General features: G+C 36.3%; 1 protein-coding gene across 5 annotated transcripts in view; it reads left to right on the top strand.

Annotated features, from left to right (window-relative positions):
- RALGAPA2 (Ral GTPase activating protein catalytic subunit alpha 2) overlaps positions 1-23624 on the top strand; it is a 135085-nt gene that overhangs the window by 6075 nt on the left and 105386 nt on the right. For 4 of the 5 annotated variants that reach the window (XR_012651570.1, XM_075035273.1, XM_075035271.1 and 1 more), the window contains exons 2-8: positions 4614-4724; positions 5393-5442; positions 15761-15818; positions 18907-18950; positions 19847-20021; positions 20580-20695; positions 22935-23073. Coding sequence is in view for 4 of the 5 variants with exons in the window: in XM_075035273.1 (XP_074891374.1) it covers positions 4614-4724; positions 5393-5442; positions 15761-15818; positions 18907-18950; positions 19847-20021; positions 20580-20695; positions 22935-23073 (693 nt within the window). In the remaining variant the exon portion in view is untranslated. Of the gene's footprint in view, positions 1-4613; positions 4725-5392; positions 5443-15760; positions 15819-18906; positions 18951-19846; positions 20022-20579; positions 20696-22934; positions 23074-23624 lie in introns of those variants that run through there. The other variant, XM_075035274.1, reaches the window with a different exon arrangement.

Genomic DNA, 23624 nt, shown 5'->3' with positions numbered 1-23624 from the left:
TGTGCATCTAGATTAATACAAGCTTAGTAGAAATTTTCATTTAAAGACATTCAAAAGTGAATGCTTCCAATCTTCTTGCTGAATTTAGAACAGCTGTTGGTTGTTCCTTAGATTTCATGTTAAATTTGAGGTGTTAAAATTACTTTGGAAATTGTTCTAATTGGAGGGTTTTTTTAGTAAGAGTATGTTTCCATGCTGACACTCCTTTGAAAAAATGAAGGAAAATTATCTTCTAGGCTTTTATTTAGCATTTAAAGCTCTAATCTGAAAAAGCGGGTGGTTTGGGGTTTTTTTTTTTTGGTTGGGTTTTTTTGAAGGTAAGTAAAAATTGTAAGTAGTTTCTGGGGTGAGGCTAGTAGTAAAAGTTTATCATTAACCAGGGTATGACTGCAAAGTTGTCTCTTCATCTTCTTTATCTTGAGTACTTAAAAAATTAAAGAAAACCCCTCAGGATTGAGAGAACTTAGTATAAATAACATAAAGCCAAGTGACTTTGGAAGTTCATGAAATTAAGGCAGGATTTCTAATGACTTAAATGACTGCAACAACATTTGGTAGTTAACAGAAAAATAAAAGGAAAGCTGGTGTGCCAAAGACACAATTATTGTCCCCTCTAGATTTTTTTTTTTTTTTTTTAATATGAGGAAGAGTAATGAGAGCTTGGCAATAAACTCAGATTCTTGTTAAATGGTACCCGAGTAGTTTGTTTCTCTAAATTGTAAACTTAAGTAGTAAGGCAAGTAAGGGTGCAGGCAGTTATCTAATGAGCCAACTGTTTCATATTTTATATAGAAGAAATGTCATATGTACCTTCATGAATGTCTCGCTATTTCCTATATGTTGACTGCTGTAAAAGCTGTAAATTGTTAATCAGAAGCATTAGGCAATGGATCACCTATCCTTCTTTGGGGAATGGAGTTAGATTATACATGTTTTTGGAAAGCCATTATGTATCTGATGGCTGATAATGTTTGCCAGCTTGCCTAATGTATTGGTTTTATGTGGCAAGGTTTTGGTAGCGGGGGGGGGGGGGGCGGGGGGGGGGTTACAGGGGTGGCTTCTGTAAGAAGCTGCTGGAAGCTTCCCCTGTGTTCGAGAGAGAGCGAGCCCATACCAGTCGGCTCTGAGACGGACCCGCCGCTGGCCAAGGCCGAGCCAATCAGTGATAGTGGTAACGCCTCTGTGATAACATTTTTAAGAAGGAAAAAAAAGTTGGGAGAGTGAGAAACAGCCGCTGGAGAGAGGAGTGAGAACATGTAAGAGAAACAAGCCTGCGGACACCAAGGTCAGTGAAGAAGGAGGGGGAGGAGATGCTTCAGGTGCTGGAGTGAAGATTCCCCTGCAGCCCGTGGTGAAGACCCTGGTGAGGCAGGCTGTCCCCCTGCAGTCCAGGGAGGTCCACGGTGGAGCAGATATCCACCTGCAGCCCGTGGAGGACCCCACGCCGGAGCAGGTGGGTTCCCGAAGGAGGCTGTGACCCCGTGGGAACCCTGCGCTGGAGCAGGTTCCTGGCAGGACCTGTGGATCTGCGGAGAGAGGAGCCCGTGGAGCAGGTTCTCTGGCAGGACTTGTGACCCTGTGGGGGACCCGCGCTGGAGCAGTGTGCTCCTGAAGGACTGCACACCGTGGAAAGGACCCATGCTGGAGCAGTTCGTGAAGAGCTGCAGCCCGTGGGAATGGCCCACGTTGGAGAAGTTTGTGGAGAACTGACCCCGTGGGTGGGACCCCACGCTGGAGCGGGGGAAGAGTGTGATGAGCCCTCACCCTGAGGAGGTGAAGCGGCAGAAAATAACGTGTGATGACCATAAACCCCATCCCTGTCCCCCTTGTGCCGCTGGGGGGGCTTGGTGGAGAAATCCGGGAGTGAAGTTGTGCCCGGGAAGAAGGGAGGGGTGGTGGGAAGGTGTTCTGAGATTTCGTTTTATTTCTCATTACCTTACTCTGGCTGATTTGTAATAAATTGAGCTAATTTTCCCTAAGCTGAGTCTGTTTCGCCCGTGACGGTAATTAGTGAATGATCTCTCCTGTCTTTATCTCGACCCGCAAGTTTTTCTTATATTTTTCTCTCCCCTGTCTAGCTGAGGATGGGGGAGTGATAGAACGGCTTTGGTGGGCACCTGGCGTTCAGCCAGGGTCAACCCATCACAGTCTTTTTGGTGGAGAATGCGGGCAGTGTGAGGAATTTGAGATAAGGATAGTAACTGAGAGAGGTAACGGGCAAAACATGGACTGAACGCAGCTAGAGAGTTAAGAGCTGCTTGATAAGTGGGGAATTTTTATTGTTGTAATTGTGGTGAAGGGACGAGGGGTGGATTGTGTGTAAATTGTCCACTTTTTGTTGGTTTTGTGATGATATTATTTTGATTTTGGTGTGGGGAATTTTTTTGTTGATGTGAGTGAAGATTTTGTGTGATGAATGTAGATTTTAATGATAATTCTTAAAAATGTGATACACAGAGGCGAGGGGTGGAATTTAGTGCTCAGAGGTTTGAATTCGCTAGGTGGCTGTTTTCAACAGTAGTAATCTGAGAGCTATTTATGAGTAAATATAAAAATATAACCTAATACCTGCAGTTCAATCCCAACCTTGCTGTTTAATTTCCTTGAATGCTTATAAATACTTCTTCAGTGAATGCGATTTGCCAAAAGTCAGTGTTTTATCTTATTATCTTAAATGATAAATTGTGCATGAAACTTTCTCTGATGTTTTCCATTTGAGAAACAGAAGAATGAGCCTTATCCTGCTGCAAGTTAAACATTATATATAGTAGTGAACTATGTTACTGTCTTAGGCTTCCTGCCAACTTTTAGTAAATCCAGAAGCAAGAGAGAAGTAAAGGAGCGTGTGAGACTCAGATGTGCTTGCCATGGTGCTGCCTGTCTGGAGAAGCTTTGTCTACAACCCAGCGTGATGTAGAGGGGAGAGGGACTGCTGGAAAGGGTGTTGTCACAAGCTTGGCTAGTCCTCCTACCAGCCAGAGGTTGGCTTAGCCGGCAAAGACATCGCCTGCCTCTCCTGGGCCCAGGGGAGCAGGGTGAAGCATTCGTGGTCAGTGCTGCTTTCCGCTGCTCGTCACGGTGAACACATGCACAGTGAAGGACTAGAGAAATGGTGGTTTCTTAACATATGCAAAAAAATAAGGAATTTGGTAGTGAAACGTCCAAGAAAGCTGTACCTCTGACTGAGCATTGGAATTACTGGGTTTGTGGCTTATTCACTGTGTTTTGGATTATTTTTTTTTTATTTTTTTTTTTTTTTTTTTAGTAAAGTGGGCAGTAGTATCAGGATGACAACTTGCATGCAGAATTGCAAGAAAACCTTACTTTCCTAGTGGAAAGTTAGGGTAGTAAATGGGAGTGTTGTTGGCCTCTTCTAAGGTTAGAGATTATTTTCCTATATATCTTGTGAAGGAATATAAGGAACAAAATAGTTCAATAGGAAAAGGATGTAGCTGTAAGAATGCATGCTTACATCAGAATAACAGATGAGTCACCACTGAAATGCCACTTTTGTAGAAAAGGAGAGTTTACTTTTTTTGATTAGGCAGTTCCTTTCTCCTCCTTTCACAATTTAAAGGGAAAGTTTCCTTTTTGTTTAGATTTTAATGACCTCATTCCTTCATATGAAATCCTTGTAAATGAAAGCCTTGTTTTCTCCTAGAGTTGTATTTAACAGAATGCATTCATGGAGAGGAATAATTGCACTTAGCTTGCAAATTCAAGACCAGTAGTTTGTAGGAAATGAATACCATGTAAAAGAGTTTCCATGCACTGATTGTTTCCATAGTATGAGCAACCAAACAAAGCCTTACTACTGAAAAGGTATTAATTAAAAAAAAAAAAAACAAAACCAAACGAAAACCACCCAAAACAACAAAAAAAACCCATTGTCCAAGGCTAAAGTCATTCTTTCTTCTGTAGTTGTGTGATATTATTTGGTCGTCTTGTGGTAATCAGCTTTGTTGTCTTGATTAATGAATGGGTTTCTTGAGAGGTGAAACTTCAATGAGAAGATGTGTTGTTAATAATTCTTAATTCTTGCCCTTTATTCTCTTAATTCTGGGTGGAATCATCTATCTTTTCTTGACCATATCAGTTACAATAAAGAGCAAACAGATGAAGTTAAAGTGTGTTTTGCAAGTGTCAGGTTTAGAAAACATTAGATTTTTTTTCCTACTTAAAAAAGAAACTTATTTCAAATTTTAGACCTAAGCTAAGGCTTAGGGAAGTGATGCATGCTTCGGTTTCCATTCTTTTTTAAATGAATTGGAAATACAATGTTTTCTGAATTGATCTGCTTGTCGGATAAATTTAAGAACTGGATTTGCAATTTGAATGCAGAAATTGTTGCTGGTGTTTGTTTTTTCCAACAGTACCTGCTTGTTTTGATGATACAGAAGCCACACTGCAAACTCACATAAATTAAGCGACAGTGGAAATTTCCCTACTTTACTTGCAAGGATGGAATCACATTTTAGTATAGAATATTTAATGAAGTCACTAAAATTGTTCTGTATTGCATTTATTTCATTCTCTAATACTAAATTTGCACAGAGACAACAATTTTCAGCTTTCTGATGTTGTGCAATAACTCCATTTGTTCCTCTTTTAAGATATTGTGGATGGAAGTGACCTGAAGCAATTTTTTGAGAACAATTATTCTCAAATTTATTTTATATTCTATGAAAACTTCATAACACTGGAAAACAGCTTGAAACAAAAAGGTAAGTTTTAGAGTTTTGCCAGCAACTGTTGAGTCAGTTTGCCCTAACTGTTCTTGAAAGCATTCTGTTAGAGCTTATCTAATGATTATATAGTACACAATTATGTGTATTTGCATTAATAGCTTCATGTATTATTAATTAGTATTAGTATTTTAATTTTATGGTATCAGAAGAGACAAGCATGGAAAATTGCTCTCTGAAATGTCATAAGTAACTGAAAAGAATTCTAAATACATTTTTATGGCTAAGTGTCATTTCAGCACAAAAATCGGGTTTTACGCATTTATATATGTATCCTCTCACCTTGTTTTGAAGTACTGAAGTCCTTCATCCAAGAATTAAGTGTATGTCTGTTCAACTGAAATATTATCAGATATCCACAGAACAAATCTCAATGTTGAAGATATGTTGGTAGGGGTAGCTCTTTACTTGGAGATGAGCACAATGGCAAATGCTTTGCAGATCTGGGACTTTAGATGTCCCTCGTTCATAATCGAGAGAGAGGCACCGAAGTTTGGAAACATCTTTCTCTTTTGATATTAGATAAAGATGAAGAAAAATAAACCAAGTGCAACATTTTTGACTTTCGTTGAATAACAACAGCATAATTTTGCTGTCTGTCTCGTACCGTATATTTATGGCAAACAATATTGTTTTCTGTTTTGCAGGGAATAAATCACAAAGGGAGGAGCTGGACTCCATTCTCTTTCTTTTTGAAGTAAGTTTTCCATACCATGAAACTGTTTTTTTATTTTAAATCTCATTGTCATTATATGCTTACTTACACTTCTACAATGAGGGGTGAAACTAGCTATCAATCAAAATGACAGTAGGTGTCCCTGACTATACAAGGTGAAAGGCAGAAAAGAATTAGGGTGTGCATTAAGTTTTCAGATGCAATAACAATAAATGTTTTATTATGCAATGGGAGTGTTGGTTGAATGAATATCCAGAATTAAGAGATTTTATCAAAATTACTTGGAAATCATACAGTAATATATCTGTCCTAAGGAACTAAGGATCAACTCTTTGAACATGTCCTGTTGTTTTTCAGTAGAATTTGGGAGCAAGTGATCAATAGTTGCCTTTAGTTGACTTTTTTTTTAACAATTCATTAGGTAAATAATTGGCCTGATTTCCTTCTTAAGGGTAAATAAACACATCTTCTGTTGATTTCTCTTTGCTAATTCAACTAACTTTTCACTTGAGTATTGCATCATAGAAATGTTATCTTTGTTTATATTGTGGGTTATTTTTTGGTAGGGATGGTAGGAAAAAAAAAAGCCTAACTTTCAATGGGACTCTAGAAATTGAAGTTATGTTCTCAACTCTTATCGCTCTCTCTAAAAATGGAAAAAAAACCCCAACCCCAAAGAAAAACCTCAGAATATATGGTTTCATTTTTTTCCCATTAATGTATAGTTTGTAGTTAGAATAATATTTATATTGACAGTAAGAATGATGCTGTTTAGCCTAACATGCCTGTAATATGAAATATGGTCATCAAAATGATGACATGGAATCCTGGATTTTTGTGGTCTCATCTTTGACTTTTTATGATGTAGCAAGTTTATCTCCTCTTTCCTCTTCTCCCTCCCTTTGCTTCTTTAACTACAAGACTGCATTGTCAGACTGAAATCTGAAAATTGAATTGTGTTTTCTGCTACTTATGATGCTAGTAAAAGAGTCTGCTTCAGGATTTTGCATGAGGCAATGTCAAAGAACATGATCTCATATATCTGCTAGGACTGTATTTAGGGCAGGAGAAATTCTTCCTCCCTCCCCTTCCCCTGTGGAGAAGGTATCACTGCATTTACTGAGCAAGGCTGTGCAGTTTAATGGGAGCTCATTAATACACTTACTCTGTGGTCTTGAATAAATAATTAAATTTCTGTGGCTATGTCATTGAATGGAAAATAGCTAATGCTTACTCACAAGGTTAAAGTGAATAAATATGCATTCCTGTGTCTTGAAGATGGGTGGCTATTCATACCGCTTAAAAACATCAGGAGAACATACTGTATGAAGAAGAAAAAAATACTTAGTTATATATGAACACAGTGTTGCTTTGGGTCCCGATCATGGAGAATTATATTATAGCCTAGTCATCGACAGCTTTTAGGAAGAAGAAATTGTTTAAGATATTTGTGTGGAATTTGAGGAGATCCGCTCCGTGGTGTTTATCTACTGGAAGTAAGTTTGCAATCCATTTATAACTCTAACATTTGATAACTTAATGTGTTGTAGGAAAACAGCTTTTTAGAAGGCCTTTTGGTGCACAGACCTAGAATACATCAGTCTGAACACAGGACAAGAAAAAATGTAAATGCCAAGTAATTAAACATTCATATTGTAAGCCATAGGTAACAAAACTAATTGATTGTTAAGCTTGCCATATTTAATCTGATGTCAGCATGAGCCAGAGGTCTCCTAGAGTTTTCTAATTAGCTAAATAGGTAATTATTTAGGATTAACAAATCCTGAATCCAGGTGCTCAGGGTTAACACTTTGAAAATCAATAAAAATATTTATGAAAGGAACTGACTTCTGCCTTTTCTGGTAGTTTGGTGGGTATTTTGCTGCTGTTCTTGAGTGACACCTAGTGTGTATGTTAAGCAAAAGTAACAAATGCCTTTTCCACAAATCCTCTGAAAATTGACTCAGTTGTAATTTATTGAAGTCTTAATTTTAGACATCAGCTACATAGCTTGGCGATTCAACAATAACATCAAACAACATATTAATCATAGAAGAAATATTAATCAAAAGGGAGTAATATGAAAGGTTAACAGTTCATTTTGTAAAGTGTTTTTTTACAGTTAATATTACAAAGTTCTTAGATCTAATTTTATATTCTCTAAGGTGCTTTGGCCTTTTTCCAAATGGATATTCATGAAATGACACAGCAACTGTAATTATCTGTATTATTTTTCCCTGTTTCAGCTAAAAGGCCTAAATGATGTGAAGAACAAATTTGCTTTTTCTTGGTAAGGCTTAGTTATCTCCAGATTTGCAGTATATTTTCAGAACATGTTAGTATAGTTTGTTACATCACTGTTCTCTGATTTGAGGGCATTGTTTGTTATAGCTGTCAGCTGAGCACAGTCTGTCACAGAACTCAGGAAAGGTGCACTACGCTTACGTAAGTGTTCTGGGTCCTGTAAAAGTGTTATGCCATCATTTGATTGTGAAGGGTTGTTTGGTTTTTGTTTTTGAATAATACAGTATTTTTTTCCTTGCAGCATCAGATACTGATTATTCCTATGACACTGGTGTTTGGTTTTTTTTTTTAATCTGTAATGAAATAAGAGCAGGCTGATGGTTTTGATATAGTACATAGATCAATTTCTTTCTATTCTCTATCCTTATGCTTTAATAGTTAAGAACAGCCACATCTCTTATGCTGATGCAGTCATAAAATTCATTACACTGATTTAACACGTTCACTGTATGAAACATTCTATTCTTGGAATTCTTCAGATACTCTTTCTAATGTAGTAAAGCTTCCCAAAGACACTTACAGTAGCTGCTATTGTTTCTAGAAGTTTTTCAGATACTGTCGGTGTAGTTCAGGTCTCGCTGCAGTTTTGTAGATAGCTGAGAAGATGGGTTAGGTGCTCCCACCTCCCACAGATGATATGTGTGCTGAAAGCTTCTCAGTATGGGTGCCCTTGTGTTTCACAGGTCCTTATTTATAAAAGCATAGCGTGTCTTTCATATAGTTTTTACAAAAAGCTTTGTTTATGCTGTAATCTCTTAATTTCTATAAGTCTATGTTTTGTATGGAACTTCTGGTTTGTTGAACTTAGTGAAAATGTGAATGGTGTAAATCGCAGGGTCCAGACACAGAGTAGACGTGTTTGGTTTTTTTTTTTAAGAATCTACAGAATGATAACTCTGGAAAGGTATCTAATGTAACTCATATTGGCCTTGCTGTGGTTATGCTTATAGACCCTTTTATCTGTCAAGCCTAGCCTTCCCCCATCTGCCTCTTGCCCTGCTGAAATGAGGAGACGCTAGCTGTGGTTATAAACAGGAACAGACAGAGCAGTCTGACCTTTCTTAGAAGTTCAGCAGCAAAATTGTAGTGTATCATTCCTAGGTCTGATTTGGAGTATCCCGAGTATGTACACAGCAGGTGGTTTTAAATATTAAGTGGATATAAAATAATGTAAATGTGCTAATAGAGTCTGCAGTATTTGTATTTTACACACTCAAACTCACGGTCTGCTTTTGGCTTTTGTATAACACTAAGCATTTTTCCAGAGATGATAATCAATATTAGAACTTGCCCAACCGTACTTTGAGCTCTCTATTTTGTAGCAGTAGCTACTGGTTTTAATACAGTATTGTTGTCCTTAGAAGCACATCTAAATATAAACTACAAATGGCCACATACTCAGAAGATTAAGATGTGGTATAAATCAATTGAAACCTGGATTGGTCTGCTATCAGAATGTGAACGTAATGACTACAGAAGCAGCTGTATAGCCTAAATTTATTACTGCAGATGTGCACAAGTTACTTGTTCTGCAAATGCTAATGATAATTCAGTATATGTTTATAATTGGCTATAGTCTGTTAGCAACCCTTTTGAAAAGTAGATTACAGAGCACACGCAGTAAATACACTGCATCTGTCAGAGGAACACCTGCTATGTTGATGGGTGACCAGATAGCTCTATGCACTCATGCAGCTTAGGAATATACGCTTCTTTTTTAGTACTGCCTAGTAATGCATATAAATATAATTTTTAAAATGTATAATTTTTGTTCATTCTGGACGAAGAGATTGCTCTGGATATTTTACATATCGAATTCTTCCACCACATTTAGGTCTACTTTATATAGACTACTGTGTGAATTAGTAATATTGGTTAAGCAGCTTAAAACAAATCTCAAAGCCAGTGATGATTTTTAGCAGGTCATTTTCAATGTCATAAAAACCTGCATCAGTGAAACTTTCAGTACTTTTAGATTCATAACTCTGTTAGAAGACTTTAGTGCTGTGTTGCTCTTTTTTTGAATGTGCAGAAGGATGTTCTTTTATATCTGTAGCATTTTCTTAGGGTGGTTTGCGTATCTTAGGATGTTGCTTCTAATTATTTGCTATGTTTTGAATAAAACTGAGTAAAATTGACCTCTGCGGAAATAAATTGTGTATTGAAATTGGCCAATGTGAAAAATACTTGTAAAATTCTTTACAAGGAATAATCAAGTCAAGTTATTGTTGAGTTCTTATTGCCACAGGTCCTGGTTTCTCATTTCTTGGGGTTATCCCATTTATTTAACTTTTCCCCTTTATTTAACTTTCTTGTTACTATTTCCATTTTCCTCATGTCTGTACAGCTCAGTGGCTTAATTTCCCCATCTCCAGGTTATCTTACACTTGAAATCAAATTACCATTAAGAGTTGCAGCTTTAAATTCAGGTTATAGGTTTTGTTACAGCTTTTCAGTTGGTTCCCTGTGCCTACTGTGATTACCAGTTCCACTGTTTAACCTCAAGTCTCTCACACAGACTTGGTTGGCTGATTTTCAAGCTCAATAGAGTAAAAAGGGCTTATTTGTTTATAGCAATAAAATTGCTTATAGCCCTTCTTTCCTACACATAGAAAATTACTTTTTGAACCATTTACAGTTTGTTCTGCCATAATTCTGATTGGTTCATCCATTATTGCTCTTAAAGTAACATTGTCGTTATTCTTACAGCATTCTGTTGTAAATTCTAGCTATATTGTTTCACACGTTCGACTTCAGAGATTTTACTGTTTAATGTTATGCCTAGGGCAAGAATAAGTGTCTTGTGTGCTTTGGGGAGACATTTTCCCTCAACGAATAACTGTGAATAATTTATTAATGCAATAAATAGAGTATCCCTTTATTTAGATTGAACTGCTGCAGGCACACTGACTTCATTGGGCTCTTGGCTTCACCTAAATTGGTGAACAGTAGCTGGAAAATTTCTAAATTACTGCAGATTTTGGTAGTTGAACACTCAAACTCTTGTGGAGATACCACCGAATAGTACTTGAACACAGAGGCACAGGAGAGCTATTCTACATTTGACTTGGCTTAAAGTAGATCCACCTGCCACTGACTAATAGAAACTCCTTATCATGTACAGGTTGTACCGAGAAAGCTGTTTGTTTGTTTGTTTTTTTTCTCGGAATCCATTCTGCTGGAATGAACGTTATTCTGAACTTGTCATTGACATTGCCTCTGAGAGCATGTTCAATCAGCAAGAACACATTTGTTTTTGTTGTTTAATAAGAGACTCTGCATGGCATGTTACTGAACAGCTTCTTGTAGCTCTGGAAGGCAGAACAACAATGCTTATTGTCTCACTTCTGTGTAAGTTAAGCTGGAAAACATTCAGGCTGTAGGGATCTTCAATGTAAGATTTGATAACAGCCTTAGCTTTCTCTGTGTTCTACAACAGGGTAGCGCAGCACACAATAATAGGCGCAAAACTACCAATGATGATATGATTCAACAAATTTGGCAAAAATAAAAGACTTTTTAAAAGAAATTGCAGTATTGTTTAAGTAAGAGTGAATCTGTTGAAATACAAACCTTGGTATTTTTTGTTTTACTTTGATAAGAGAGAGATGTATCTTTCAAAAAGCAGCATCCTGTGTAAACTAAGATTTAAACTTAACATTATTCCTAGTCATGCAGGAAGTCCAGAAGAAAAAGAACTATGGATAATCAGTTAAAAGAACTGACAGATACCCTGATGTGTTGATCAGTAGTAATACCTAATTTCTATTTCAAGTGTGCTATAATGGATTACCATATAGATGCAGCAAAGCACTAAGCATTAAATAGATCTATGTGTTTTCTGAAAAAGCAATATTATTTCGCACTGTGGGGTTTCTTAAAATATTTCTTATTAGTGTACTGTGAAACTAGAAACAAGATGTCAATAGCCAGTTTGGATTCACAGCGGTATTGCTAAAAGTCTAGGCTGGAGTGGAAGAAACTATCATTTGTTTTATAGGAATAGCAATATGTGTTTTTTAGAACACCAGGGGTTGGGGGGTGCAGAAAATGTTCTTGGAAATGCTAAGTTGAAAGGACAGCAACTGGAGCTTGTTCATGACTTACGTGTTCTTATGTCACACTGTAACACCATCTTAGTCTGGGGACTCTAACGCACGCATGCGAGAATTATTAATTAACAGGCATTCTAGCTGTAACTTTGAATTAACTTGTAACATTTGGAAGTTTTTATTTAACAATGTAGACTTTTAACCATGATAACTTATTTTTGCATTGCGGGAGCAAATGTGGACTCTGAATTTAGATTATTTATATTCATTCTAATCTGCTGCAAAGCTTTCATATCTTCAGTAGGTGTTGTTAGCAATATAATTTGCTTTTTTAAAAATGACTTCTGTTTACTATTTGGTAGTACCATGCAGGTGATTAATCACATCTTTGCATTTTTTCAAAGTGCATCCATATATTATATTTTTTTTCCTAGTTTCGAGATGCTGAAAAGGAGAACAGCATAAGAAATAAGTGTCTCAGGTTTTGGGATATGGAAGATTTCCTCAGATAGGAACTTCTGTCCTTCTACTATTTATTTCAACCCTTGAATTTTTTTGATTCAGTCAAATGACATGGGCGTCTGATTCTGTGGGGTTTGTTTTGGGTTTAGTTGTTTTGTTTTTTTTTTAAATAACTGTGTTCTTTTCTTTCCCAACTCTCCCAGCTTAATGCAGTTCGAAGTTTAAGCTTGCTTTTCCTGGTGGTGGTTGTACTCTACAACAGCATTTGTTTTTGAGGTTTTGTCTGAGCATAACCTAAAATTCACTGACACTTGGGTGCAAGAGTTGTTATTAAGTTCTTTTTCAAAATGGGTCTTTATTATGTGGCTTTGCCACCTTATCAGCTTATGCAGCTTACACCATATCATAGTTCACTTTCTGGAAGTGAACTTTGTGTTCAAGTTTAGGTGAAATTGTGTAAAATATAAGATACTGCCTTTATTGCGTGCTGTCATGTCTCTGGCCTTTCCCAAAAAACAGTTAACATGCTTTGCATCTTGCAGAGAGGGCATAGTGAACCCCAGCTTTCTTCAATGCACTATTGTGTTTTGAAACAGCTAACAAGTGGTGGTTATTTATTTTGATCCTGAATCAGTTGGGATGTGTAAACTGTAAAATTACTCTAAGAACACTGCTGAAGCTCTTGGGAAATATGTATTGTTTCTTTTGGCAACTAGGGAAAATTTATTTGTACATCATCAGATTACTTTCACAAACTTTCATTCATAATACATGAGTATGCTATGCCTGGTGTTTAAGTATACATCAGACTTCTAGTGAAGTAAACTTGTATTTTCTAAATATAATTTTTCTTTTACAATAAAGAATTTTACTGTATCATTTGACATATACTAAGATATGCATTTTCACTAGTAGTATTACCAGATTTTGACAAATTTCTAATACAGCATTCTGGTACAGAAATGGTGCTTGGTTTTTTGGAAGTTTAATACAATTGGTTCTCAAAAGTTAGTGTTTTGAAACAAATGAGAGAAAATTTACATCCAAAGCCAAGCTGAAGGTATCTCATTAGTGTGGCCTGTAAAAAGAAATTGGTTTCACTCTACCTACCTACTGTACTTCTTATAATGACTTAAACAATGGAAACAAAATATATGTGGTTTTTTCTGGTTTTCCATAATAAACGTGAAGATGTTTGCAGATTCCTCCCTGCAGTGTATTCTGATACTTGAATTCAGACTATTTTTTGCTGTCAGCTTGTCTTAGGGTTTTGTTTAATGGAGCCTTTCCTTGTGTGCTTTGGGCATGCAGTGTGTGATCGGTCTAACGTGAGCCTGGATGCAGACCGAACTCTGCCTGCAGAGTGCCACCACTCTTGCAGTGACTTGAAGTATTCATGATTTAGGTTAGACGCTCCTTTCTGCCCTGTGCCAAGTTAGGTAAAGATTAATGTCAGAAATAGTCTTGAACTGGTGGGCTGCTAGTATTTTAATATTTAGATGGATAATGATAATTCTTTGTCTGTGGATCCTGCAATCTGATTGGCAGAAACGTGGTCCTTAACTAACAGGTAAAGCCCAAATGTGAATCATGGCCTCATTTTTAGCCAGTCAGATCCTTCATCCCAAGCGTGTTCCTCCTGCCCATGGACGGGGAGCTAGACCTCTGGCCACCAGCCGCGCGCTCCTTCCTTCCCTACTGCCACAGTGTCCTGGGGAGGGAGCTGTGGGTCTAATGCTGAAACAAAATACAGCCAGAACATAGAAGGGATGTGCCTGATTTATATTTTTATTCTAGGTAAACTTTTAGAAATGCCAAATACTGTTTGAGGAGCATGTGCTGTGGTAAAGATGAGAAGGAAGACCAGTCTGTCTGTGTGACCTGAGGTCTAGTTCCCTAAGTCAATGAACTTGTCATGACTTCCATCTTCTGCCATGGAGAAAGGAATGTTCCATTTTCAAAAAGACTCTATTTTGAGTGTTGTATATAATTTCTGAAGCACTTTGTTGTCGAAAATAAAAAAAAGTCTGTCTTACTCCATCTCTCAAGCATACTGTTTTAACAGCAATAATGATTCATGTGTTGGCCATCTCCGAAGGATTGCCTAAAATGCCAATTCTTGCTTTCTTGGCTGTGATGCTTTATTTCCTCTTGTGAGCTTTTATGTGCAAAAGACCAACAAATGGGTCACCGTTGCTTAAATGACTTGTCATTCATTTTGCATCCTGCATGTAGTACTTCTGAAAAAGTAATGGCGCTTTGTTGTGCAGAAGTTTGTTCCAGTGATTTTGTTTGATAATTACAAGGAACTCTGACTGTTAGTCATTTGTAACATTGTTTAATTTAATTTTATTTCCAAAAGTAGATGTTGAAAACTAGTTTCCCATTTAAATATATGTTCTTAATTTTGTATTTCAATGGCTGAAAAGTTGTAAGATCCAGGTGCATTTTTCTGTGAAATCTACGTGAAACCACGTTTGTTCTCTCGCTTTTTTTTGAGAGGCTGAGCAGTATTAAGTTAGTTGCCCTGTACTAATACACCTACTTGCCGAGCCCTAGTCTATACTGCCAATAGTTTAAAAGAGGGGAAAAAAAGGAAAAAAAAGGTGTCTTGGAGCCTGTTAACTTAAAGTCCTTTCAAAAGCCAACTAAGACCCCCAAATAGTTTTGATTTATCCAGATTACTTAACAGCATTACCATCCACTAAACTGACAAAGAACAACATTTGGTAGCCCCAACTGTTCTTTGCAACTGAGATTATAAGATTCCATTCAGGAAAGCACTTAAGCATATGCTTAAATTGCTTTGCTTTGTTGGTGCCCTGTAGCGTAACAAAACTAAGGGGGAATGGGTTTGACCACAACCTCTTCCTTTGTTTGATCTGCCTCTGTTAGGATCAGTCCAAAACTACAGAGGCAGGCCACTACATATTATTCCACATAAGTGCTTTATTAACTGCATGTGGTGTGAATTAAATTAGTCTAGCTTTGTGTAATTTGGCTCGCTTTCACTCACCAGCTGAAAACACAGGTAAATCATCTCTCAGTAAAAATAACTGCACCACTGTTCATCTCTACCTTAGCTGGGAGATCAGACCCCATTAGTTGATGAAAAGACAGGCATAAGCCACAGAAGCTCAAAATCTGGACTGTATCCATCTAGCAGTAGTCATTACCAGGCACTTCAGAAAAATGTAACCCAAAGTGAGCTGCTTAGAAATCTGTAACTTCATTAGAAATCAGTTTATATTCTGGAATACTAGGGTTTTGCAAGGGAGTGGGAGAGGGAAAGCGGTTCATGACAGTGTCGTGGTATTTATTCAGGACTATTGCAAGTATCTTTCTCTGTAACAAGAGAGTAAAGTAATGGGCAGAAGTCCTTACTATGATAGGTATTTGCTTTCTATTGTGTTCTCTATATATTATCATTTCATTTATGTCTTGTGTATTAGTTTCTATGTATCCTTTGAATGAGCCAGTTTATTATGGAAAATTTGACTATTTAGTTTTGTTTCCTGCAGAAAATATTGCAGCTACTACCTGAGAGGATTTTTTATCGATGGCATTTTCGCAGTATAGGTAAGAAGGAATGGTTTAAAAACATTCTAGTACAAATAACATCAATGTTTTCTGTAGTCGCTTCCCTGGTTCTGCAAGTCCTGTTAACCACAGAATCCCCTAATATTGCCTGTACACAAATAGTACTTACACATGAAACTTGCAGCTGAAAATTCTCGAAGCAAATGGAAAATCTTTTTAGCTGCTGTAACAGCTTTATGTGTCCTTTGTTTTGTGTGGCTTTGGTTGCCTGCTTAATTTTTATTTTGCATGAATGCTCTTTAAATTTTTGTATTCTTTGATTTACCTGAGTCCTCTTCCCTTTTTTCTCTTTCATGTGCTAGAAGCTATCAAGATGATGTGGGTTATAAACCAGCACACCTTTTTCTAATTAGGTCTCCCTTTGTATTCACAGACTAATGTAAAAAAATTAAGATTGAGGAGGGTTGTAGAATCTGTATGTGACTCTCTTGCAAATTTGCATTATGATAGTCTTTTGCAAGTGATCATATACGAGATGCCCATACAAATCTGTAGTACTAAATATTGCTCTTTGCCTCTTCCTGGAAGTTTATTTTGTAAAACTTATGCTGTGAATAAGTGGCTGTTTGGTAGTTGAGCACAGGCTGTGCTAAACTGAATACAAACCATTGGCCTGCTGCAGTGAACAGGAGCTTAATTTCTTCTGTAATATTCCTGTATTCTCTGTGCAGTTCAGTTCATTAATATTTGTGAAACACACAGTTGTCACACTGTTTGTGGAAATTAAATGAGGAATTTCTGATTTAGAGCTGGGGTAGTGAAGGAAAGAGAGTAAGGACAAATATAAACTTTTTAGTAGTTTTTATTGATCAATTTTTATTTCAGTGAGTGGTTCACAATTTTATTGGCCTTTATAAATGGAATTATGAATACACAGTATTTCTGCAAGTTTAGCCCCAGCTATCTTTTACTGATCCTCATATAATGGAGGATTTGCCAGGCATCACATTAGAATATGACATTGGCCATGACAGACACAAAATACCTATGGATGGCACTCACTTGGGCAAACCAAGAGACTATCTGTTCTTTCCCCACACTTCTACGGCATTTGCTGTACGTATTCAGGCTTCTAGAGCAAGAGAAGGAATAGGAGGAGTCCAGCAGAGAGAAGTCTTGGAGTTAGTAAAGCTCTGCTTTTTTTTTTTTTTTCTTAGTCTCCTGTTCATTCTACATGTTTTGTGGGGCAGGTGTTCTGCAGAAGAAGGCTTCATAAGCACAGCACTGAAGATTGTATTGCAACACGTGCATAAAAAAAGAGCAAAATAAAGTTGCCAACTTTAGTTAAAGCACGCACTTGCAGTACTTGGCTTAAAGCACTTCATGTTCTTCTGCTATAGTTTTTTCTCTTAAGCATAAACATAATAGATATGTAACAGGCTTGGTTTAGTCACTCATGAACTTTGGAAATCTAAATTAGAAAAGCAGGATTAATTTTTTTGAACAACTGTCATGTTCTTTAGGGGTGTTCATATAGGACTTTCAACTAGATTTTAGAATTAGATTTGAACATTAATGCGATGGGGAAAAAAAGTTGTATTGTCTTTAGTTTGAAGACAGTTAACTTTTTAATTATTTAAATATTCCCTGTGGCCTACAGTGCATATATAGTGAATGTTTTGATCTTGTGATCATGTAGAGGAGTCTGAAAGCAAAATTTATTCCTCTCCTTTATTGACCAGGTTGAATAAAGCTAGAGTTAAATGAACGCAGAAATATTGCAAGGTGAAATACATTTATTTTGATAGTCAAAGCACCTTGAAATCCAATGAAGTACTTTAACTTGATAATTTCCTCCGAATTAAATATCTCTGATTCTCATCACTACTTTGAAAATGCTGCTTCTGAGTGCTACCAAAGTGGTCACAACGTTTTGTTTTGCTGTTTGTTAAAGTAAATGTTATGACACTTTGGAGGGGTTATATTTCTTCTAAGTAGTACTTTGTTGTTGTTGTTTGGTTTGGTTTCCAGCACTATTTCATCATCTGCCATGTTTTTCATCAGAACAATGGATTTGCTGTTGCAGAAGAAATAATGAGTGGAAGTTAAAGGTCAAGGAAAGGGCTGTTGTCACATTTCCAGTTAGTACTGACAAAAATAAAAGGAGACATCTGCTTGACCACTTTACTACCATTTCATCTGAATTAGTCCAGAACAAATTGGTTTTAGTTAGTTGTTTTATAGCTAAGATATATTCTTTATATTTATGCTTCTCTTGAATAGTCATATTTGGATAACTTTTTAGCTCTGTCCAATAAATAAGCTACAAAATTTGGTGGTACAATTATTAACAGCTGTACTTTGTGATTTGCTTTTTGCTTAATATTCACATGCATTAATATGTATTTGCTGTGTATGTTAATAATGTCCATTTAATACTGTGAAATGGTGAGATCTTGAGGGAGGGATCACATTTAAGGAATGTACCTAATTCACAAATCTAGGAGAAATAACAGCTGAGAGCTACATCATGTTATTTTTCTCAGAATTGGATTAAAAACATTTTTTTACCTGAAGCATTTGATGTATAATCTCTCTCTGGTTTTAAGGTCAGACATTTGAAGCTAAGGGCAGTTAGCCTGGTATTTCTAAAACCAGAGTCAAAATAGTTTGTAATTTTAATAGTTGTGTTTTATAGACATGAATGTGGTATAGATTGCTAGCATCTTTTTCTTATCATTATTGTCAATATTGGTGTATTTGAAAACATTAATCCTACAAGTTGGACTCTTTGATTTCTCCAAATCTAGTTAAGTAAAAATTTCCCCTAGATATATTATTTTTAATGAAAATAATATGAGAAATTGTCACCTGACTAAAATCAAAGTACCTCACTGTAAAGATACATTATATTTAATCTTGTAACACTGATGATGATGATGATTGTAATTTGATTCACTTTGGGGTTTCTCACACCAGAGTTTTCTTTTTCTTAAACACCAGCATAGTAGCCACATAGTAAATGGCATTAAACTAGCGTTTTCTGTAGTATTTTTAAAAAAAACATTCTGGTGGAAAGTGACCATCTTAGTATCTGATACATGCCTATTTAATTTTTCTAATCCAGGGTCGATTCTGAAGAAACTTTTGCACACTGGAAATTCTCTCAAGGTATTTCTCTGTGATGATGTATTCGTACTTCTTTTCACTTCAATTCTTGTGAAGCATGTTACTTCATAATTTTCTAATATCAGTGTTTTTCAGATTGTTAGGCTTTGTAATTCTATTTATTCAACTTTTAATAATAAATTTTGTTATTTTAATCCTAGATTATGTTAATGTTTATCTTCTTCAGTCATTTTGCTGTTCTAATGACCTTTGCAAAGTTACCTGGAGAAGGTATCAATATATTTTGCTTAATACTTTATTTTTTCAGATCTCTTTAGTGCTAAGTATACTGTATTAAGCGTGCTGGTTTCTTGTTCGCCAGAGTTTTAAATCCATTTTTCTTTTTCTAAATATATTGCTAAAATTAAAATTGTGTCTTGTTAATAAAAAAAATAAGTAAATAAACTTAGTGAACTTACTAAATACCCTACCTTGGGTGGTTTTGTTGCATCTTAGTTTTCATGAGGATCTTCTGATCCCAGTGATGTTAAGGACAATATCTTGCTTTGACCTCTGTGGGGCAAAGATTTCAGACTTCATAGGGCACAAAGTATTGGCAGCTCCTTGGTTGTGCATTACACTTGCTGTTGTACTTCCAGAGCCCCTTTTAAGATTGAGTCTTGAGACTAGCCAAGATGCATTTGGCCCCAGGAGCCTCTGAAGTTGGAGTGGTAATGCTGTCTCCTTGGAGTGCCACCGCCTTGGGTACAGCTTGCTTCCACCCTTCTCTGCTCGTGATTAAATAAATAATGTGATTACTCTTGGTATGATGGAAACACTCACTAGCACATAGCTGGGATGAAAGTACTTGTCCTGCATTTTCTTAACTATTTAACTGTGTTACTCTACTTACAAATCTGTTTTATTATCTTTTTTTCTACAAAATCATCCCCTTGTAGATAAGATGTGAAGGAATCCGACTGTTTCTTCTTTGGCTTCAAGCGCTTCAGACTAATTGTGCGGAAGAGCAGATATTAATATTTGCATGCCTTGTGCCTGGCTTCCCACCCATTATGTCCTCGCGAGGTCCCTGTACACTAGATAACCTCATTAGTCCTCCTAATTCGCCAGACGGTGAGTAAATGAACGCGATTTCCATGATGAGCGTATTGCCTCCCCGTTCCACCGAGGTCTTTGTAGAGCTATAGAGTTTCTTGTGGGGAAGATGTCACGTGGATGATACTATTTGTCTTTATAATTGAGGTGTACTGAATTTGTCGAGCTATCGTATTTGTTGCAGCTGTATAGCCTTCTGATCTTGTCATTCTAAATTCAGAACAGTTGGGTTTTGCTGGTGTTTGTTTTGGTTTTTTTTTTTCAATTGAGATGCAGCTATATGAACATGTTCTTGCAAAATAAGCAGGTGTGTAGGTTTACAGTTTATTTGTTAATCTGCAGTGATTGCTTGTGTTAACCCTTCCAAACTGCAGTAAATCAGAGGTTGGTGCCATCTTTGATTTACGCGATAGGACTTGGGGAAATAATGGGAAGCCCAAGCAGTTACTGGGCTTCGACTTTGTACAACTTGGTAGCGCATTAATGATTATTTTCAAATTAATCTTTTATAGAAAATATCTTTTATTTAACTATTCTCAGGTTTTCTATGGTTAAAATATTTTTTTTTTATTTTAGCTAAGATTTTTCCAGAAGAAATAACCCCGCTTTTGCCAGCTGTCTCTGGAGAGAAAATCGCTGAAGACCAAACCTGCTATTTTCTTCAGCTACTGTTAAAATACATGGTAATTCAGGTGCGGAGGATATGTTTTTAACTATTCGTATTTGGAGGAATGTACTTGTGGTAGAAAATTAAGTCTACACTGTATCTATACGGAGCTGGTTTTGCCCCTCCTGAGGAAGAAGCTGTCTTCTGCACTTTCTTGTTCTTGTTTTTATAAGGAAAATCATCCCAAAGGTATTTCTTTGTGCCATTTTTGGTGAAAATTAGAAGCTTTTCACGCTGGTGGTAAGAATTAATGAACGTTACCCAAACTTGCAAGATAACCGACTATTTTATGTGCTTGTTGTCGCATTTAGAAAATTGATATGGGGTAAAGATACAATTTGTTCTCTTTGGACATATACATAGCTGAGAAGACATGTAAAGGACCACTGGAGAAAGAGATAAAAAAAGAAGAGATGGTTTCTGAGATTTTTTTAAAAGGATGCAAGTAACATGCACATCAAAAATTTTAATTAGAAATAGATCAGATTAATATGTACAGGAAAGAAATTAAGATAATGTATGTAATAAAAAGTACAAATTAAGCAACATTTTAAATAAAGTGGAAACTGTATAGACAATCAACATTAAAGAACTCAGTATTAAAAAAAGATAAAAGACAATGAAATACTTTGAGATTTTTTTTTTTTGCATCAAAACGCAAGACCAAAGTGATAATTTGGAAGGGGTTTTGTCATCTTGAATACATGTTTTGTTTTGAAAAGTGGCTGTATAAAATGATCACCTTCCTGCATGGCACTCTGTCTTACATATAAGAGTCTCACAACACTTCAGTTAAAATATTTTCACTGTTCTTTTTATACGCTTATTACATGTTTGGGATCTGAAAAAACTGACTACACTATAAATCTAATTGCATTGTGGTTCATCAACATTCATTTATTTGTGTTGCTTGGTAGAGGGGAGCACAGTTGGGCAGTAACCTTGCTACAGAAAAGAGGTAAGATTAAAATAATCTGGTGCAAGTGCAGAATGATCACTCGGAGCCAGAACGCAGAGCAAATCTGCATCTTCAAGAAAATTTGTGTCTGTGACTGGGTAGAATTTAGCATGAGTCAGTTTATTTGCATAACAAATAAAATGATACAAAAACTCAGTAGTCCTTGTTTCCAAGCTCTACATGTGTATTTTGCAAAAGTAGGATATTGCAAATTCCACAACTTTTAGAGACTGGAAAAAGATCTAGTACAGATTACAGTATGAAAGTGTGTTTAAATAAATCTCATGTGACTGATGTAAACAAGTCAGTTTTTCTTTAACTTAATAAATTATCATCTTGGATATAGATTCAATGAACTTGTTATCTGCTATGTACAGTTGGACAGGCTTTTCGAACAGCTTTTACTGAAAAAAAGTTGAAGAATCCTGTAGTCTTTTGGTGTTGCTTTAAAAAAAAAAAAAAGGGGGGGGGGGCCTGAATTTAAAGTATATGTCAAAAGAGAAACACTTTTAGTGCTCACTTGCATTTCACAAAAAGAGAAGTGATGTAAGAGACTAAAACCCAGGTAGGTTTAAATCATCAGTGGAAAATGTGCTTCATTGTAGAGATGTCTACTTTTACCTTTCTTTGAAATTGCACTGGATTTTCTTATAGAAATAAAGAAAATGAACCTGTATTGGTGACATGCAGCTTATTCCAAATTGAAGGTGTTTTAATATGAAAAGAGCAACTCTGTCAAAATTTGGCACAGTATTCCAAGGAATTGTAGTTCAAAACTGTTGGTGAATAGCAACTTGAAAGTACGTGTATGACTTCCGTGTGGATCTATGCAAGAACGGAAGAGTACCTTTAAAAATAAACTTAGATGTCAGCCTCTTCCTTGTCAGTGGAAATTACTTGTGCCTTGAGTCAAATTTTGCAGAGGAGTATGGCATATGTGTGTGCAACCACATGGGCATTGAGTATGTTTCTGATCAAAAATATATTTGTGATAAAAGTGTAGCCCAGAGTAACTTTGTCTAAATTTACAGGTAAGAAGCAAATCTGTGAAAAACATAAATATGGCATTTTCTGTGCTTCACTGCATTAGAACAGCACAAATACGCTGATTTCTAATGAACTTGCTTTCTTTGATATGCTAAAGCCCACATGACGATATCTCATATTCTTACTGCAGTTTGTAAAGTTTTCTGGGACAGTGTTAATTTTTTATCTCTTGTTATCTTTTGTATTCAATGTGGAATCATTGTCAGTGTAACACATTAACTTAAAGCTTTTTGTTTGTTTCTCTAACTCCATAACAAAGGCTGCAAGCTTAGAGTGGAAGAATAAGGAGAACCAAGACACTGGTTTTAAGTTTCTCTTTACCTTGTTTAGAAAATACTATCTTCCTCACTTGTTTCCATCTTTTACAAAGCTAACCAACCTCTACAAACCTGTTCTTGGTAAGTAGTGAATTTTGTCTTTTAAGTAGAAAAGGAAATAATGGTGACTGTTCTCAGTAGCATCTCTGTTACCTGCTGGCTTATCACTACGATTCTGTTGAATGAGGATTTTTCCTCCCTTCCTTGTTTTTCAGCTGCGTACAAGTGATTTTCCCCTAAATCTAAGCATCTGATTGAATTATGACCCATCCTATCTCCCTTCACAGTCCTCCACTTCTTCCCATGTGTTTTCTTTCTTGTATTTCAGCTTGTGCAGTACTCTGTGCACCCAAGTTAACTTCTCTTTCCAATATGCGAAGTATGCTTTGTCGTCTTAATCTTTGCACTACTGAGTGTTCCAGAGCTATCTTCTCTTTCTAACTGTACTTTTTATAAGCTTCACAGAGTTTATTAATAAATTAACTTATATTGTAGTAGGAGTAGTTCTTTGTTTCAGATTTTGACCTTTTTGCAGCCCTTCTCTTTTGCTTTCTTTTGTTTTGCGTGATACCAATTATAACCTTCAGGAAAGGTCTGTGCTCTTATGTTCTTTTCTTTAGGAGTAATAAAAT

This window comes from Buteo buteo, chromosome 9 (assembly GCF_964188355.1).
Source record: "Buteo buteo chromosome 9, bButBut1.hap1.1, whole genome shotgun sequence".
Lineage (NCBI taxonomy): Eukaryota > Metazoa > Chordata > Aves > Accipitriformes > Accipitridae > Buteo > Buteo buteo.
Note: the sequence above shows the minus strand (reverse complement) of the source record. Positions and strands in the feature narration are given on the sequence as shown.